The sequence below is a fragment of the Phyllobates terribilis genome, unplaced genomic scaffold (genome assembly GCF_046119375.1).
Source record: "Phyllobates terribilis strain yellow unplaced genomic scaffold, ASM4611937v1 Scaffold_66__1_contigs__length_7565176, whole genome shotgun sequence".
Classification (NCBI taxonomy): Eukaryota; Metazoa; Chordata; class Amphibia; order Anura; family Dendrobatidae; genus Phyllobates; species Phyllobates terribilis.
The window spans coordinates 2,967,624-2,988,278 of record NW_027362826.1 but is presented as its reverse complement, the minus strand read 5'-3'; the positions used below and the strand labels follow the sequence as shown (position 1 = coordinate 2,988,278).

General features: G+C 47.8%; 1 protein-coding gene across 1 annotated transcript in view; it reads right to left on the bottom strand.

Moving 5' to 3' along the window:
- Positions 1-1,307: 1,307 nt before the first annotated feature.
- The window catches only part of LOC141193547 (isovaleryl-CoA dehydrogenase, mitochondrial-like), a 41,642-nt gene continuing 22,294 nt past the window's right edge, over positions 1,308-20,655 (bottom strand). The window contains exons 3-4 of the mRNA XM_073662145.1: positions 7,410-7,482; positions 1,308-1,797 (exon numbers count right to left, since the gene is read on the bottom strand). Of these exons, the coding sequence (XP_073518246.1) occupies positions 1,664-1,797; positions 7,410-7,482 (207 nt within the window). The 3' untranslated portion in view covers positions 1,308-1,663. The remainder of the gene's footprint in view (positions 1,798-7,409; positions 7,483-20,655) is intronic.

Genomic DNA, 20,655 nt, shown 5'->3' with positions numbered 1-20,655 from the left:
TGATAGACTTTCTATAATATACCAGAATTCAGCACATAAAGCAGCTCTATGGCTGCTCACAGCAGATGGAGATTTCAATTTGCTTCAAGAACGGCTAAATCTTTACCTTATTTATTACATGGTGTTCCCCTCTTCATAAATCCAGCACAAATCAGACTGGACTGTGACTCGCCTGTCTTAGGAAATTTCCCTCCTTAGTATTTATTGTGAGATGCAGCAAGAATAGAATTAAAATACAATTGAAAACAAATCCCCACCACTACCAGCAGGGGTCACTAAAGTACATTGTGACACCTGCCTGCAATCTACTAAACCTCCACCGGGGGGATATATTTCTATTATTTTACTCCTCGTATCAACTCTTTCCCCATTTATTCCATGTGTATTTTATTTAGGACTACTGCTAAAGAGAACCTGTCGCTTGCTTAAAAACAAAAAATTGAGTTATATTCTTTGTAAAAATTCCAGATCTCCCCCTGATTCTGCCACAGAAGAATCAGTGATTTTTACAAGTAATTTAACTGAAATTTTCTATAATTTTTCTTAAGAGCTTATATTTTCTTAAAGCCCTTCACATAAATCCTGTAGAAAAGCAGAGTGAAGCCGACCACATACACCACAATAAGCTAAAACCGCCACTGGTGCTGATATAGTCTAATATGTCCAAAAACTCTCATACTCTGAATGTGCAGTATTTCATCAGCACTATAGGAGCTGGAACTGACTTCCTTTCACCTCCCAGCATGCATTTCTCCTGCCATTGCCTTCACTGGACTATGCAGGATGACAGACAGGACAGGAATGAAGAGATGAAGCATCCACTTTCTGTAATGCATCTCTGCTCTTACAGGGTGGGTTACACTTAGACAACCCCTTTAAGACTTACATTGGTGACAGGTCACTAATGTATGATTGGTGGGGGTGAGACACCCGGGACTCCCACCAGTCAGCTGTTCCTGATGTCGGCGGCGTCACAAAACTGCTCAGTTATGGATCTGCACAGCGCCTGTATAGTGGCCGCGGCCGGTACTGCACATCCGCCCCCTATTCAAATCAATAGCAGGTGGAGTGCAGTGCCCGGTGGAGTGCAGTGCCCGGTCGCACCCACTGTGCAGCTCTGTAACTGATCAGTCCTGGCCGCTGACACCAGGAACAGCAGATTGGCGGGGGTGCAGAGTGTCGCACCCCCACCGATCAGACATTGATGACCTATACTAAGGATAAGTCATCAATGTTAAATGTTTAAGTCCCAGACAACTCCTTTAACAGGCTGTAGATATCACTATAGACAGCACTGGGGAAAATAATGACAGATGATTGACGTATGCTTTATTTGTTCCTGGAGCAATACACAGACTCCATAAACAGTGATCAGTGGGGGTGATCAGAGCCCCCCATCTCTTGGATATAACTATACGGTTCATGGTTTCATGTCCCCGGTATAAGAATCTTCACATTCACTTGATAAAGAGTCGGTAGACAGAGCACTGGACCGGTCCGGTCTCCTAACAGTCCAGTCTGTGCGGCCACGAGGCTCGCAGCTACGAGGTAAGTGTTTTAGGCAGTGAGTGCCCATCGCTCCTCATCCACCCGGGTGCAGAGAGATTTTTGCGGATTGAGTTCGGAGTTAGAGCCATGATCGGTGATCTCCAAGGTCGGCAGGTTACTTGTACAGAGCATTGAAGGCTCTTCCTATGACCAGTCTCCGAACCTCGGTAGTACCAGCCCCTATTTCATAAAGCTTGGCATCACGAAGGAAGCGGCCCATCGGGTAGTCGTTTATATAGCCATTGCCCCCTGTGGAGAAATAAACATTTATAAAAGAACAGTGAACATGGGGTGGTCTCAGTCTTCATGGGTAAAATTGCAAAATACGGTAAAAACTTTTCAATTTACTTCTTATTAAAAATCCTCTCAGACCTAGAGAAGAGAGATATTTTTAGGTCACCAGCCACCTCTGCCAGTCTGTCAGAGGTGGTCGGTCTCCTAGGGAAGGAGTGCTGTCCGCTCTGGATCCGGCCGGCTTCATTATGCCTCTGTCCTCTGATTCTCCAGGAGGGAAGGCTGCTTCTGATTGCAGCACTGGAGAGCGCACAGGACGGGTGGCACCTCTGGTCCGAACTGTCAATCATCAGGAGCAAGCAGGAAGCCAGAGGATGGGGAGCAGAGGACGGGAAGAACCTTTTAATGGGAATCTGTCAGCAGGATTGTCTATGTAATCTGAGATCAGAATAATGTCCGGCCAGATTCCAGCAATGTGTTACTACAGGGCTGTGTGCTGCTGTATCAATAAAATCAGTCTTAAATCAGCAGGATATTATCATTACAGCACTAGGTGTCTGATCAGCAGCTTTCTATCAATATATAGTGTACACAGGAAGGTGCCAATCAGTAGTGTGGGTGGGGTTATACACAGCTGCCAATCAGTGCTGTGGGCGGGGGTTATACACAGCTGCCAATCAGTGCTGTGGGCGGGGGTTATACACAGCTGCCAATCAGTGCTGTGGGCGGGGGTTATACACAGGAAGGTGCCAATCAGTAGTGTGGGTGGGGTTATACACAGCTGCCAATCAGTGCTGTGGGCGGGGGTTATACACAGCTGCCAATCAGTGGTGTGGGCGGGGGTTATACACAGCTGCCAATCAGTGGTGTGGGCGGGGGTTATACACAGCTGCCAATCAGTGGTGTGGGCAGGGGTTATACACAGGAAGGTGCCAATCAGTAGTGTGGGTGGGGTTATACACAGCTGCCAATCAGTGGTGTGGGCGGGGGTTATACACAGCTGCCAATCAGTGGTGTGGGCGGGGGTTATACACAGCTGCCAATCAGTAGTGTGGGCGGGGGTTATACACAGCTGCCAATCAGTGGTGTGGGCGGGGGTTATACACAGCTGCCAATCAGTGGTGTGGGCAGGGGTTATACACAGCTGCCAATCAGTGGTGTGGGCGGGGGTTATACACAGCTGCCAATCAGTAGTGTGGGTGGGGTTATACACAGCTGCCAATCAGTGGTGTGGGCGGGGGTTATACACAGCTGCCAATCAGTAGTGTGGGCGGGGGTTATACACAGCTGCCAATCAGTGGTGTGGGCGGGGGTTATACACAGCTGCCAATCAGTGGTGTGGGCGGGGGTTATACACAGCTGCCAATCAGTGGTGTGGGCAGGGGTTATACACAGCTGCCAATCAGTGGTGTGGGCGGGGGTTATACACAGCTGCCAATCAGTGGTGTGGGCGGGGGTTATACACAGCTGCCAATCAGTAGTGTGGGCGGGGGTTATACACAGCTGCCAATCAGTGGTGTGGGCGGGGGTTATACACAGCTGCCAATCAGTGGTGTGGGCGGGGGTTATACACAGCTGCCAATCAGTGGTGTGGGCGGGGGTTATACACAGCTGCCAATCAGTGGTGTGGGCGGGGGTTATACACAGCTGCCAATCAGTGGTGTGGGCGGGGGTTATACACAGCTGCCAATCAGTGGTGTGGGCGGGGGTTATACACAGCTGCCAATCAGTGGTGTGGGCAGGGGTTATACACAGCTGCCAATCAGTGGTGTGGGCGGGGGTTATACACAGCTGCCAATCAGTGGTGTGGGCAGGGGTTATACACAGCTGCCAATCAGTGGTGTGGGCGGGGGTTATACACAGCTGCCAATCAGTGGTGTGGGCGGGGGTTATACACAGCTGCCAATCAGTGGTGTGGGCGGGGGTTATACACAGCTGCCAATCAGTGGTGTGGGCGGGGGTTATACACAGCTGCCAATCAGTGGTGTGGGCGGGGGTTATACACAACTGCCAATCAGTGGTGTGGGCGGGGGTTATACACAGCTGCCAATCAGTGGTGTGGGCGGGGGTTATACACAGCTGCCAATCAGTGGTGTGGGCGGGGGTTATACACAGCTGCCAATCAGTGGTGTGGGCGGGGGTTATACACAGCTGCCAATCAGTGGTGTGGGCGGGGGTTATACACAGCTGCCAATCAGTGGTGTGGGCAGGGGTTATACACAGCTGCCAATCAGTGGTGTGGGCGGGGGTTATACACAGCTGCCAATCAGTGGTGTGGGCAGGGGTTATACACAGCTGCCAATCAGTGGTGTGGGCGGGGGTTATACACAGCTGCCAATCAGTGGTGTGGGCAGGGGTTATACACAGCTGCCAATCAGTGGTGTGGGCAGGGGTTATACACAGCTGCCAATCAGTGGTGTGGGCAGGGGTTATACACAGCTGCCAATCAGTGGTGTGGGCGGGGGTTATACACAGCTGCCAATCAGTGGTGTGGGCGGGGGTTATACACAGCTGCCAATCAGTGGTGTGGGCGGGGGTTATACACAGCTGCCAATCAGTGGTGTGGGCGGGGGTTATACACAGCTGCCAATCAGTGGTGTGGGCGGGGGTTATACACAGCTGCCAATCAGTGGTGTGGGCAGGGGTTATACACAGCTGCCAATCAGTGGTGTGGGCGGGGGTTATACACAGCTGCCAATCAGTGGTGTGGGCGGGGGTTATACACAGCTGCCAATCAGTGGTGTGGGCGGGGGTTATACACAGCTGCCAATCAGTGGTGTGGGCGGGGGTTATACACAGCTGCCAATCAGTGGTGTGGGCGGGGGTTATACACAGCTGCCAATCAGTGGTGTGGGCGGGGGTTATACACAGCTGCCAATCAGTAGTGTGGGCGGGGGTTATACACAGCTGCCAATCAGTGGTGTGGGCGGGGGTTATACACAGCTGCCAATCAGTGGTGTGGGCAGGGGTTATACACAGCTGCCAATCAGTGGTGTGGGCGGGGGTTATACACAGCTGCCAATCAGTGGTGTGGGCGGGGGTTATACACAGCTGCCAATCAGTGGTGTGGGCGGGGGTTATACACAGCTGCCAATCAGTGGTGTGGGCAGGGGTTATACACAGCTGCCAATCAGTGGTGTGGGCGGGGGTTATACACAGCTGCCAATCAGTGGTGTGGGCGGGGGTTATACACAGCTGCCAATCAGTAGTGTGGGCGGGGTTATACACAGCTGCCAATCAGTGGTGTGGGCGGGGGTTATACACAGCTGCCAATCAGTGGTGTGGGCAGGGGTTATACACAGCTGCCAATCAGTGGTGTGGGCAGGGGTTATACACAGCTGCCAATCAGTGGTGTGGGCAGGGGTTATACACAGCTGCCAATCAGTGGTGTGGGCGGGGGTTATACACAGCTGCCAATCAGTGGTGTGGGCGGGGGTTATACACAGCTGCCAATCAGTGGTGTGGGCGGGGGTTATACACAGCTGCCAATCAGTGGTGTGGGCGGGGGTTATACACAGCTGCCAATCAGTGGTGTGGGCGGGGGTTATACACAGCTGCCAATCAGTGGTGTGGGCAGGGGTTATACACAGCTGCCAATCAGTGGTGTGGGCGGGGGTTATACACAGCTGCCAATCAGTGTTGTGGGCGGGGGTTATACACAGCTGCCAATCAGTGGTGTGGGCGGGGGTTATACACAGCTGCCAATCAGTGGTGTGGGCGGGGGTTATACACAGCTGCCAATCAGTGGTGTGGGCGGGGGTTATACACAGCTGCCAATCAGTGGTGTGGGCGGGGGTTATACACAGCTGCCAATCAGTAGTGTGGGCGGGGGTTATACACAGCTGCCAATCAGTGGTGTGGGCGGGGGTTATACACAGCTGCCAATCAGTGGTGTGGGCAGGGGTTATACACAGCTGCCAATCAGTGGTGTGGGCGGGGGTTATACACAGCTGCCAATCAGTGGTGTGGGCGGGGGTTATACACAGCTGCCAATCAGTGGTGTGGGCGGGGGTTATACACAGCTGCCAATCAGTGGTGTGGGCAGGGGTTATACACAGCTGCCAATCAGTGGTGTGGGCGGGGGTTATACACAGCTGCCAATCAGTGGTGTGGGCGGGGGTTATACACAGCTGCCAATCAGTAGTGTGGGTGGGGTTATACACAGCTGCCAATCAGTGGTGTGGGCGGGGGTTATACACAGCTGCCAATCAGTGGTGTGGGCGGGGGTTATACACAGCTGCCAATCAGTAGTGTGGGCGGGGATTATACACAGCTGCCAATCAGTGGTGTGGGCGGGGGTTATACACAGCTGCCAATCAGTGGTGTGGGCGGGGGTTATACACAGCTGCCAATCAGTGGTGTGGGCAGGGGTTATACACAGCTGCCAATCAGTGGTGTGGGCAGGGGTTATACACAGCTGCCAATCAGTGGTGTGGGCGGGGGTTATACACAGCTGCCAATCAGTGGTGTGGGCGGGGGTTATACACAGCTGCCAATCAGTGGTGTGGGCGGGGGTTATACACAGCTGCCAATCAGTGGTGTGGGCGGGGGTTATACACAGCTGCCAATCAGTAGTGTGGGCGGGGATTATACACAGCTGCCAATCAGTGGTGTGGGCGGGGGTTATACACAGCTGCCAATCAGTAGTGTGGGCGGGGGTTATACACAGCTGCCAATCAGTAGTGTGGGCGGGGGTTATACACAGCTGCCAATCAGTAGTGTGGGCGGGGGTTATACACAGCTGCCAATCAGTAGTGTGGGCGGGGGTTATACACAGCTGCCAATCAGTAGTGTGGGCGGGTGTTATACACAGCTGCCAATCAGTGGTGTGGGAGGGGTTATACAGGGCTAAGCATTTAGAGCTCTGCAGCAGAGAAAACTGTTTTTGTATCAAAAATGACACATCGCTGGAATCAGGGTCTCTGCCCCTCCACCATGCTGCTCTCCGATTATATAACAAAAACCTACTTAAAGATTCCCTTAAAGTGAATACAGGCAACAATCTAAACCTGACACCTTTACTTGCACAAATCGCAACGCTTGTCAACACTGAATTCCTAAACATTGGAGATGCCTATATATGAAAACACAGCGGTGGTGGTGCGCTTGCTCCCAGAGCCATCCCAGTCTTTTCATACAGGTGAAGACACATAGGGCAAGTTTCATTTGCAGTTAAAATTTAAAGTCATTTTCTCATTTTTTTTTTTTTTTTACATCTTGGATCATTACTTGATGGGGTTTTTTTTGCACCAAAATAATTCTTCAAAATGGCGCACACAGTACAATGAATTCTTTATTTTCGTCTTTAATCTTTTTTTTTTTGTGACTTTAATGAAAAAAAAATTGGATGCTCCTCTAACACAGCGCAAAATTTTGTGCGAGAAATGTATCATATAAAATCAATTATGGAGGTTATATTTTTCGGGCACAGAGTTTGCTCAATTGATGAATCGGCTGAAAACATTAGGCAAAAAAAAAACCAAAAAAAACCCCCACAGCCGTAATGGTGATCGCTTTGTGTTGTGGACTGCTGGAAACATCGAGGGCAAAACTGAAGAATAAATATGCATCAGTAGTGCTGGTGGATTTAGGTGTTGGCCAAAAGGCACAGGTTAGACTCTCCTTACCTAGACACTGAATACCATCGAGGGCCACTTGGGTAGCAGATTCAGCAGAGTAAAGGATAACGCCAGCACAATCCTGTAAGTAAATGACATGTTCCCAATTTATCACATACAATAACCAGAATTGAAGAAGAACAAAAATTCTACTTTAAAGAGGACATGTCACCAAGTCAGAAGTGACCAGTGTTTGCCCTTACTTTATTCCCGCTGCTCCCCCGAGTATTACACTTTTTCATTTTTTTAAATCCACCATACGGTTGCAGAGATATGGGCCTTTTTATTTAGTGTTGATTGTGTGTAATCTTTATAAGGGGGCGTGGCCCACAGGATAATTATGCAGAGCAGCCTAAAGACACGCCCCTGAGGATCCTGTGAGCCACGCCCCCTTTGATATAGATCATAAAATTTAGCAGTAAGTAAAAAGGCCCATATCTCTGGAACAGTATGGCAGATTTAAAAAAAAATAAAAAATCATGTTCAGGGAAGAAGTAGGAATACAATAAAAGAAAGAAAGGAAAAAAAAAGCTCCCTTTTCATCTAAAGACAGGTCAATGTTTAATAAGACCCCTCTTCGGTGGGGTCTCCTCTTCGGTGGGGTCTCCTCTTCGGTGGGGTCTCCTCTTGGGTCTCCTCTTTGGTGGGCCTCCTCTTGGGTCTCCTCTTCGGTGGGGTCTCCTCTTTGGTGGGGTCTCCTCTTTGGTGGGTCTCCTCTTCGGTGGGTCTCCTCTTGGGTCTCCTCTTCGGTGGGTCTCCTCTTCGGTGGGGTCTCCTCTTCGGTGGGGTCTCCTCTTCGGTGGGGTCTCCTCTTCGGTGGGGTCTCCTCTTTGGTGGGTCTCCTCTTGGGTCTCCTCTTCGGTGGGTCTCCTCTTCGGTGGGGTCTCCTCTTCGGTGGGGTCTCCTCTTCGGTGGGGTCTCCTCTTTGGTGGGTCTCCTCTTGGGTCTCCTCTTCGGTGGGTCTCCTCTTCGGTGGGGTCTCCTCTTCGGTGCCAATTCTGGTGTTCTTAACAGAAGCATACAGTCTAGATCACGTGAAGTCATTATCGGTCTTTACTCCTCTTTGGTCAGACCTCATCTGGAATACTGTGTACAGTTTTGGGCACCACATTTTAAAAAAGACATCGACAAACTGGAGCAAGTTCAGAGAAGAGCGACCAGAATGGTGACTGGTCTGCAAACCATGTCCTATGAGGAACGGTTGCAGGATTTGGGAATGTTTAGCTTGCAAAAAAGAAGACTGAGAGGAGACTTAATAGCTGTCTACAAATATGTCAAGGGCTGTCACATTGTAGAAGGATCATCTTTATTCTCATTTGCACAAGGAAAGACTAGAAGCAATGGGATGAAACTAAATGGGAGGAGACACAGATTAGATATTAGAAAAAACTTTTTGACAGTGAGGGTGATCAATGAGTGGAACAGGCTGCCACGAGAGGTGGTGAGTTCCCCTTCAATGGACGTCTTCAAACAGAGGCTGGACAGACATCTGTCTGAGATGATCTAGTGAATCCTGCTTTGAGCAGGGGGTTGGACCAGATGACCCAGGAGGTCCCTTCCAACTCTACTATTCTATGATTCTATGATTCACATGCTGTTGTGCAAATGGAATAGACAATAGATGGAAATTATTGGCAATTATCAAGACACCCTCAATAAAGGAGTGGTTCTGCAGGTGGGGACCACAGACCACATCTCAGTACCAGTGCTTTCTGGCTGATGTTTTGGTCACTTTTCAATGTTGGTTGTGCTTTCACACACGTGGTAGCATGAGACGGACTCTACAACCCACAGAAGTTGCTCAGGTAGTGCAGCTCATCCAGGATGGCACATCAGTGAGAGCTGTGGCAAGAAGGTTTGCTGCATCTGTCAGCGTAGTGTCCAGAGGCTGGAGACACTACCAGGAGACAGGCCAGTACACCAGGAGACGTGGAGGGGGCCGTAGGAGGGAAACAACCCAGCAGCAGGACCGCTACCTCCGCCTTTGTGCAAGAAGCAACAGGAGGAGCACTTCCAGAGCCCTGCAAAATGACCTCCAGCAGGCCACAAATGTGCATGTGTCTGCACAAACTGTTAGAACTGACTCCATGAGGGTGGTATGAGGGCCCGACGTCCACACATGGGGGTTGTGCTCACAGCCCAACACTGTGCAGGACGCTTGGCATTTGCCACAGAACACCAGGATTGGCAAACTCGCCACTGGCTCCCTGTGCTCTTCACAGATGAAAGCAGGTTCACACTGAGCACATGTGACAGACGTGACAGAGTCTGGAGACGCCGTGGAGAGCGATCTGCTGCCTGCAACATCCTTCAGCACGACCGGTTTGGCAGTGGGTCAGTAATGGTGTGGGGTGGCATTTCTTTGAAGGGCCGCACAGTCCTCCATGTGCTCGCCAGAGGTAGCCTGACTGCCATTAGGTACCGAGATGAGATCCTCAGGCCCCTTGTGAGACAATATGCTGGTGCAGTGGGCCCTGAGTTCCTCCTAATGCAGGACATTGCAGTGTGTATTTTCTTATGTCCATGTATTTACTACTAAAAGTAATTTTTTACATTTAGATTTCATTTTTCATTGGTTATTACAGACTTATTGCTTCCCTGCACATTCAAGTTTCATGTTTTCTTTGGGCATAGATCAGCTAAAAGGCACTCAGGAAAAAAAAACAGATGAAAGATCTACAAACTCTCCCTTAAGACTGTCAGAAGGAGCTCACTGATAGATTCTCAGTTAGCTAATTTTGCAGCCAGGAATAGACAGTGCAGCACAGATGCTACAGAACGCAACATTTTTAATGAAACTCAATAACGGAAATCAATTTTAGCCCCAAATACTTGCATTAAAGTAAAAAAAACAAATGGTCGCAAAGCAGGACAACCGCTTTAACTCCTTACCAACATCTGCCGTACATGTATGGTATAAGTCAGTAGCGGGTGCATGGAGCAGAGTCAGCTCGCCCCGTACATGGCAGATAATGGCTGTGACAAACAACCAGGACCTGCCTCTAAGAGCTGCGAGTGGAGCGAAGATCTGCTCACCACTGTTAACCTGTTCAGTGCTGCTGTCAATCTCTAACAGCAGCATTAACAGCGCGCCGGCATTGGGATGCATCGTTCCATGCGCCCACCGGCGCTCCTGTGACGCGATCACAGGGCGCAGATGGACTGCTATGACATCCGGGGGTCTGCTGAAGCCTCCGTGCCTGTCATCATAAAGCTTCATTTGGGCTGTAAAGAAGAAAGTGATTTTGCTATATGGAGCATTACTGTGGTATCGCTGTATATAGCCCAAGCAATCAGATAATGTATACAAATACAGTGAAAATTAAAAAAAAAAAAAAAAGTCTAAAATATTAAAACCCCACACGTTCAACTCACCTCCCACTAAAAATAAAGATAATAAAAATATACACATTTGTGGTATGGTCTCTTTCAGAGAAATACAATCTATCCAAATATAAAAAACAAACGATCAGAGAACACAGAAAAAAATTCAAAAAGACAAAATTGCATTTTTTTCGTTCGGCACAATACTGCAGAAAATCCTGTAAGAAGCGATGACCATGTCATATGTGTCCCAAAATGTTATCAATAAAGTCCTCTTGCCCTTCAAAAAATAAGCCCCCACACAGCTCCATCAACCCGAAAAACGAAAATGTTACGGGTCTCAGAAAAACTCTTGGAGAAGTTTGGTGTTGCTGTAATCACACTGAGGAGTAGGATCCTATTACCAGGTCATTTTCACCACACTATGTGCGCCGTTAAAACCCTTCCCAGAAAAACAAGGTCAGGCTTTTTTTTTCGCACTTTTACTGCACTTGGAATGTTTTTCCCGTTTTCTAGTACTATGTGGTAAATGAATGGTGGGATTTATAAGTACCGCTCATCCTACAAAATAACAAGACCTCACACTATGTGGACAGACATGAAAAAGTTATAGCCCTTGGAAAAAGCCAAGGAAAAAACAGAAAAAACCATCAATTGGTTCTGTTGGGAAGGGGTAAAGCTGAAGAAACGCATGTAAGAGCAGAATATGGAGGAAGGTGAGATATCACCGGCTGGTGGATACTACCTGCTCCATCGCGGGCAGAGTAACCCATCCCCATGGTGGCCGCTGAGATCTTCTCTTGTAGAAACGGATCCAAAATCTATAAAACATGGGGAACAGTCAGCAGAGGGTTTGGTGATTGGCTCATATTGGCGATATACCCAGGGGCATTACTGGGCACAGGGAAGATTGGGAATGAATAGGATTGGCTGTTAGATATGTGATCTCTTCAATTAAAGGGGATGTCTAGTTGGAACAAGTTCTCACTGATCTCTGGATAGGTGATGACTCTTAGATCGGTGGGTTTGGCCGCTATGACCCAATCAGCAGAACAGCACTTATAGATAGAAGTGAGCGAAGTGCAAATGTTCAACCGCCGGTCCGTTCATTCTCTATGGGGGGCGCTGTACTCAGCTTTCTCCTGCATAGAGAATGAATGGAGCGGTGGTCCGGGGAGGTACTAGCAGGGATTAGTTGGGTTCCCAGCAGATCTAGAAGTTGTCACTTATCATGTGTTGGGGAATAATGACTTCTCCTCTGATAAATGTGCTGATTCCTGTCAGTTGTGGTCGCTGAGTGCGTGTGATGGGATGTGGCTCCGTCCGTTATATTATATCACGTCTTATACCTATAATCTCGCTGATCGCAGGTGTCTGTCTTCACACTCAGATGAGATGGAACAAACTGACGATATAGGACTTTTTTTTTTTCTTCAAATTCAAACCGAGCAATCCTATTGGCTGAGTATGAATGCAGTTACCATGGTGACAGAAGTAGCTGCAGATTTAAAGGGACAAGATACTAATATTGTACTAAAGTGTATTTTATTATATACTTCACATAACTGACTGGGTACACCTTGGTGCTGGTGGGATGGCTTTTTTTTTTTTTTAATCAAACAACATGTTTACTAAGTACCCTATATTATATATATTTCCTATTGCTTTTTACTTACTTATAGCAGGGTATATGTTCATATTGTTTCTATCCTAAGTTTGTCTATTTTCTAATAAAGACATGACCAGTCCTCTTTATAATTTTATAGTGACCCCATTGAGGTCATGGACTGATATTGGGGATTGCAGAGTTGGGGCAAGGTGTTGGTGCTAAGTAAGTGACATCAAATGAAGGCTATGGTGCATATGACTCGCCCCCTGGGCCGTGGGGCACTCGGATCCGGGCAGTAGGGGAACGATGGGAGTAGTAGTGGCAACTCGGTTCCGTGGCTCAGGGTGGTCAGGCCAGTGGTAGTCCGTTATGTGCTGATGTTTATGTCCGACTACGCCACCCGTGGATTTGCGGTTATTAGGAACCGCCGCTGCATGCAGACCGCTGGGGCTGATGAGGTGTGCAGCTAGGGTAGTGTGACTCCCCACGGGAAGAGTGCGGCCCCAGGGCAGTATAGTGGATGGTGGGAGTGATGGTAGTGAGGGTCCCAGTGCTGATAGTGCTGGAGAAGCAAGGAGCACACAGACAACAGGTTGCAGTCCAGGGTCTTTACTAGAACAGGTAAATTGACCCATAAACAGTCCCGGCTAGGAGGGGGACCTGGATGTCTGAGAGCAACGGGGAAATTGGCCCTGGTCAGGGTGAGGGTGTAGGCCTACCGTGCTTTCTGCGCTCCTTCTGGCTATCTCCTCCTGATAGGGTAACAGCCCACGTTTCCGAGCTTTCCATGTATTCTCGCCTGTATGGCCTGCGACGTGGGTTCCTTTCTGCTCCCAGCCTTGTACGGCTTTACTGGTCCCTTCGGTTGTGGCAGGGCCTCCAGGCTTCTTAGGCCAAGGAATATACAGTCCCTTGCGGACTGGTTCTCTGCTGGGGGATGTGGAATCCTTCCAGCCTCAGACACCAAAGTCTGGTAAGGTCAGTCTCTGATTTGCCAAGACAGGCTCTCTTCGCCTCTCGTCTCTGGCTGGTGGCTCTCCTACTGCCACACTTCCTCTTAGGTGCAATCAACTTTCTGTCCCTGCTCCACTCTGGGACACGTCTCAGTGCTGAGACAGGCCATCCATTCTCTCTAACCCTGCCCCCAGTACCAGCTTTTATAGGGGCAGCCAGCTCCCCCTACTGGCCTGAGACAGGAGGCATTGCATGCTAATGTTCCCCTGACTAGAGAACCTCCCCCTTGCTCTCAGACACAGCTTTAATTACACTTGTGGCATCCAGGCCAGGGTGACACACATACATAGTAAATCAGTCTTGTTGTGCCACAGAAATCCTGTTCTATAACACAAAATATCTTCATATGGTGAGGAGTTGTGTTGTGTTTTTCTCCATTTACATTCTAGCGTGGTGATCACATAAAATGTAAAATTCCTATTAAATAATTACTGAATGACAGTAGCCTGTATCCCTGGAGGACAAGTCATTTACCGCTTCACCAGGTTTGATGTTCTAATGCATTTAGATGTTTCAGTATTTGTATATATCTTTTTTTTCCCCCCTTAAGGGTATTCAAGCGCAGACTGTGGCAAACTTCTTCCTCGCCTTTGAAGCACAGCTTTCAATTATTCCTGTCGTAAACAAGGTAAAAAGCTTCGAGCCGAGCGCGATCAGACTCCTTCAGTCCCGCAGCAGGTAAATCTGTGAACATCGCCGGCACTCCTGCTGTTCCTAGCACCGATCCCTCTATGAGCGGCTGTGCAGTAATGAAGGCAGGATTCACCCCAAACTTGCTCGTCTTTTTTTTCGATTTCCAGTTCTGGTAATTAGTGATACACATGTGTATATCCAGTGGTCAACTCAAAACCTATGTATGGAAAATCAATTGTTTGCTGTATGCATCTCATTTGTAGGATGCACACTATTCATTTCAATATGGAGCGGAGTAGGAGGAGACTTTCATTACTGTTCCCTTTACTTCCTCCCTGCTGATAGGAAATGCCATGCTGTTTGCTTGTGTCCTGTGATTACAGCAGCCTGCAACAGTTTTCAGTGTGCACTCCCCGGCTCAGGCATCAAGCAGTAAATGATAACATTAAAACGCTGCTACCCCTTTGTTAGTCACTTTTTTATCTTCTTCCCCTTCTACGAATGCTATAGTCCGTTATTCTAGAACTGCTCTGAAAATGGTTCTCTGGAGTGTTGGGATTTGGGTTTAGGGTGGGTTATGGGAATTGAAGTTCAGAATGATTTGATTAAAAAAAATATGAAATTAAAATTCCTCTGTTCTTGAGAAGGTCAGGAGAAAATGAAAGGATTCATCTAGTCTGTTCAGCGCTCCCAGGAGACAGGCACCAGGCGGAGGTATTAAAAGTCTTCAGAAATTTACTTAGATAAAAATCATCATAAAAAAACGATACATAGAACAACGCGTTTCGGCTATATATTGGTACAGAATAGCCTTCCTCAGGTAAGATATTGCTTTACAGTCTGTTAGAGTTATATAGTCTATATAGGTTCACTTGAATAAATTAATTAGGTTAAATGGTCAAGACCTGGTGGTTCTTCATTAGCTTAATTGCTGCTTGGTGGTTTTCAGTATGCTTGTTTCTTTTGTTGTTACAGGTATATTTGCAGTACATGATAAAATATATGGTGAAAAACACACACACATGAAAAACATTACAAACATTGATTTGCGTGTGTACAGTAGAGATGAGCGGTGTTCTACTCGAACTGTTCGCCAATCTCAAATTCGAGCTGTTTTGGGCGGTGTTCGAGCCGTTCGGCGAACACGAACAATTTGAGAAAAATTCGGCTGTTCGAGGTTATGTTCGATAACTGTTCGTGCACCAAAATCATAACTGGATTTTTTCTCAGTAATGATGAAAATTAATGTTAATACGCAGTTTGAGTGTACAGCGGGGTGGGGGGAGGGGCAGGGGATGGATCTCTGCAGGAATAATGAAGATCTCCATTTTTTTTTCTCTTTCCCGCATTTGCAGTGGGGAGGTGCAATCTGTCAGCCTATCAGCAGCGCACACACGGAGCGAAGTGCTTTTTTTCACACAAGCAAGGGCATGTGTGATTGGCAGTGTATGTCACATGTCCTTGCCCTATAAGACCAAGCCATTTTCCCCGTCGCCACCATTTTCTCACTGCTGCAGCTGCGTGTTAGACGGCACCGCTGTTGCTGTGTGCGCTATACCTTGTTAATTTCAAGCCAATTTTCGCACAAATCTACAGATAGCTTGGGAGTAGGGAATAGTTGTGATTGCAGTCCTTTTAAGGACTAGGTTACAGCATTTCCTACGACTTTTATCAGGCAGGTCTGTGCTCTTAAATAGATAGGTTGTGGGAGTAAAGACTAATTGTAATTGCAGTCCTTTTCAGGACTAGGTTACATCAGTTCCTATCAGTTTTTGCCAGGCAGGTCTGTGCCAGTGCTGTGCAAGTTTTTTTCACAGCATTTGGCTGAATCTAGCAAAGCTAATCCTTTTTGGCCTATTGCAGAGTGTGTTAGTCAGTGGAGTAGCCTATCTGTGTTGCAAGATATACCACCTGTGTATAGAATACCAATTTTTTTACTGCACCTAGTGAAGTAAAATCTTTTGGGCATAGCATCATTCTATTAGTCCATCTATACTGACCTCCATCAGGTTGCAAATTAAAAATAATTTTTATCTGCATCTACCTCTGAAAAAATATTTGGGCTTCTAGCTGTGTGTGGGACTTGTTCTATTAGTCCATCTATACTGACCTCCATCAGGTTGCAAATTGAATATAATTTTTATCTGCATCTAGCTCTGAAAAAATATTTGGGCTTCTAGCTGTGTGTGGGACTTGTTCTATTAGTCCATCTATACTGACCTCCATCAGGTTGCAAATTGAATATAATTTTTATCTGCATCTAGCTCTGAAAAAATATTTGGCCTTCTAGCAGTGTGTGGGACTTGTTCTATTAGTCCATCTATACTGACCTCCATCAGGTTGCAAATTAAAAATAATTTTTATCTGCATCTACCTCTGAAAAAATATTTGGCCTTCTAGCAGTGTGTGGGTCTCATTGTATTAGGCCATCTATACCAAGCTCCACCAGCTTTGAAATTAATAATAATTTTTAGCTGCATCTAGCCCTGAAAATAATTTTTCCCAATAGTGGTAGCAATAGAAATATGGGGCGCGCGCCTGGCTAACAAAAATATACGCTTAATAACACAAAACACCAGCCTAGCGCACTGCATTAATAAGATGGCATCATCGTCTCTCCCAGTGCTAGGCCTACTACGCAGGCTAGTATTCCTGTGCCTAAAACACAATGTATGGGTCCGCGCTAGCCACTATGTTGAGGGGTATAAAGCTGCTGCTAACGCTTTATAACAATTCAATTGGCAGATTTTCACAGAGCTCTTCCACAATGCCCACCCATCGGGCAACAGTTGCCCACCCTCCCTATGGGATCTAGTGGCGAATAGTTGATGCCATTAATCAGAGCGTCAGTTGCCCCGTCAACGTGGCAAGCATACGGTAAGGCATGGGAAGAGTGGACACGACTAGTAGCAGGCAGACGGGTTGACCAATGTGAACAAGCCAGATCACAAGTCACCATAGAATTTCTCCACCAGCTAATGATGAGGGGCATATCAGGGGCGTCAGCGCAGCGGTGGCGGACCGGAGTAGCATTTCACTTCCAACTACTGAATTGGGGAGATGTGACAAAGATTCATCATCAGACAATCCATAAAAGGGTGGAAAAGGGGTCAGCCAAGTCAGGAATGTAGACGTCCCGTCCCGTGTCACTAAAACTGATTTCTCACATCTTATCCCTAACACCATTAACATGACACTCACAATTTGAAGCAACACTAATGTCTACTGCATTTGTGATCGCCTTCTTCGGGGCGCTATGTATAAGCGAATTAGTCCCTCAATCCAAAATTACCACCAGTGGACGCTTATTACACCAGGAAGTAGTCATAGCCAATAATGCAATACGTGTACGCATACACCAATCGAAAACGGTTCCAGCGGGCAGGGGTACTTGGGTACTTCTACAACCCACAAACGGTACACTGAGTCGGGTAACAATAGTAAAAACATATCTAACCATCAGATCACAAAGTAATTTCTTCGTATCACACATTGATGGAACGCCATTATCAAGATACCTGTTCCAAGCTATATTTAATAAATGCATAACATCGGCAGGGAACCACCCCAAAGATTACGGGACACACTCATTCCGCATAGGTGCGGCCACGGAAGCAGCAAGAGCAGGACTGTCAGAAACGGAAGTTCAGAGGATAGGGAGATGGCGATCCACGTGTTTGGCGAGATACATAAGACCGGACTTGTTATCCTAACGTGGTTTGTTTCTTTTACAGGTGACGATAAGCCAACAGTGTGAGTGATAGGCCACTCGTATATATATTGGGCACAAAAAAGGGCGAAAGTCCGCCCAGGCGGGAGGAAATTAGAGTTTCATAACACATATTTCAACTGGAGAGGTATTAGAGGCCTGCTATGGCCACAGGTACTAATGGAGGTAATCAAGGTAGGGAGAGAGGCAAGAGGTCCGGTCATCTTAGTTATACAGGCCGGGGGAAACAACCTAGGTCATCACAAGAGCGCATAACTAATGGCAATAATGAAACTAGACACTGAGCGCTTCAGAGAATTTTTCACAAAATTAGCTATAGTATGGTCAGAGATTGTGCCGATAGCGGTATGGCAAGGTGCGCGAGACATCACGGCCATCGAATGGACAAGGCGGGTAATAAATATTCGGATGGCAAAATTTAGAAGAGACAGAGGCGGTGTAGTGATACGACACTGACAACTGGAAGGAGATAAAGCAGGCCTCATACGGCCCGACGGTGTTCACTTAATAGATATTGGACTGGACATATTCCTGTCAGGACTCCAGGACAGAGTGGAACAAGCGTTAAGAGTGATGGGTGGGGGTCAGAGTCCTGCATACGAGTACGCTGGATCCTCCGTGGCCTGGAAATAGAAAGGACATGTTGGAGAGTTACACTTGTTGGCCAACTTGCCGGAGTGGGGACCCAGGGCATGCTGCAACAAGCTGAATTATTTTAGAAATAAAATGCCTTTCTAATGGAATGAGTATAAAGAGTTAATAAAGCTGTGACCGATCCTCACCTATCCAGTTGTAAGAGTTACATTATTGGGTTGTCCATAAAAGGGGGGCGGTAGGGGGGCTGAGCATCTGGGTTTGGTTGGGGGTCCCCACAGTCTGCCTAGGCTAGATTAATTTAAAAATTCTTATTAGATACACAGGCGGTGCAGCTTGCTTCGCAGCTGGGCTACTATGCCCAAAGTATTGCCTAGGCTAGATACAGTTAAAAATTCTACGCTGACTAGCAGACACTGAAGATTTGGAGCAGACCTCTGAGTAAACAGCTCTTCAGACTCAACCATCTGTGTTACCCCAAGCCATAGTGTATGTAGTTTCTTACAGTTAAAAGGGGGGGTGCGACCCAACCCACCTGGAATTGACGATGCCAACGTCACGTAAGACACAGCAAGGGGACTCCCAAAATTGTGGCACAGACACCACTTAACCCTAGAACGCATACCTGTGGCCTTGCAGGCCCGCCCAGTTAATTGTTTTCTATTTTCTGCAAGATTACTTTAGTTAGAATTTTGAAACTCTAGGTATTCTTCATGTATATAGTTGTTTGTCATTTGAGTTTGAGTTATTCCATGTTATTTGCACACGGGCCTAAAGGGCCCCAGGTATGTGAAAGTGTAGATTTTTATGGTCATGCGTTCTAGGGTTAAGTGGCATCAATTGCCCCACTGTTGCTTAAAACGGTTGGTGAGGTGATTTTACCAAATCCCCAAGCTTTTAGTCTCCCAAGGATGACACAGGGGTAGAAATGTCCTTGCGAATCCATGATTTGATCATCTTTATGAACGTGAGTCTGTCTACATTCTCAGTGGACAGCTGCGTGCGCTTATCTGTCAGCACACCACCAGCAGCGCTGAACACACGTTCAGAGAGAACGCTGGCTGCATGGCATGACAAGATCTCCAAGGCGTGAGTGGCGAGCTCCGGCGATTTTTCAAGATTGGAATACCAAAATGAGCAAGGGTCCAGTGACACAGTCATGGCTTCGATGTTCACTTGGAGATTCTCCTGTACCATCCTCTCTAGGCATTGACTATGTGTCAGACTTCTTGTCTCCTGTGGCCTTGCAAAGGATGGTCTAAAAAAGTGGTGAAACGATTCCACAAAATTGCTGTTACCAGCAGATACTGTGTTACTGTTACTGTTTGAGTGATGAAGACTCGACAGTCCCACCGTTGGCAAGTTAGAACTGTGAGATTCACTACGTGCACCACTGGTGTTTTGTGGAAAAGCACATGTAAGATTCTGCAACAGATACTCCTGCATTCGTCAATACCTTTTTATGGCAGGAATTATTTCGGCAAATATACTTTTGTACCGGGGATCTAAGAGTGTGGCAACCCAGTAGTCGGAATTACTTCGAATTCTGACAATCCGGGGGTCATGTTGCAGGTAGTGCAGCAAGAAGGCACTCATGTGTCTTGCGCATCCAGAAGGACCAAGTCCTTGTTGTGTTGGTAGCGAGGTAAGAATCATGCTTCCTTCCTCTGCCCTCTCCCTCCAACCTCGCACAACAGAAATGTGATCAAGGTCTCCCTCATCTGATGAGTCTTCCATGCCCATTGCCAGTTCGTCCTCCACTTCTTCCTCGGCTCCTGCACCTTCCTCAACAGTTTGGCTGCTACCATGCGCCCTGGTTAATCCCTCTCCCCCACCCTCCCATGCCTGCCGCCTTGGTGCTGCCAACCGTCTGGACCTTGGAGATGTTATCCCTTCCGCATACGACTCCTCCTCTACTTCCTCCACCTCCTCTTGTCCCACCACCTGACTCCGAATTCTGTTTAACATGTGCTCCAGCATGTAAATCACCGTAATAGTCATGCTGATAATGGCATCGTCAGCACTAAACATCTTCGTCGCCATTTCAAGACTGTGCAGAAGGGTGCATAGGTCCCTGATCTGAGACCACTCCTCCAGCGTGATTTGCCCCACCTCTGGATCTCGTTGGCCCAGGCTATACGTCAGAACGTATTGCACCAGGGCTTGTCGGTGCTGCCACAGTCGCTGCAACATGTGCAGAGTTGAATTCCACCGTGTCGGCACATCGCATTTCAGCCGGTGAACTGGCAGGCCCAACGACTTCTGTAGAGATGTAAGTCGTTGAACTGCGGGATGCGAACGGCGGAAGTGAGCACACAGCGACCGTGCACTCTGCAGAAGGCCATCTAGTC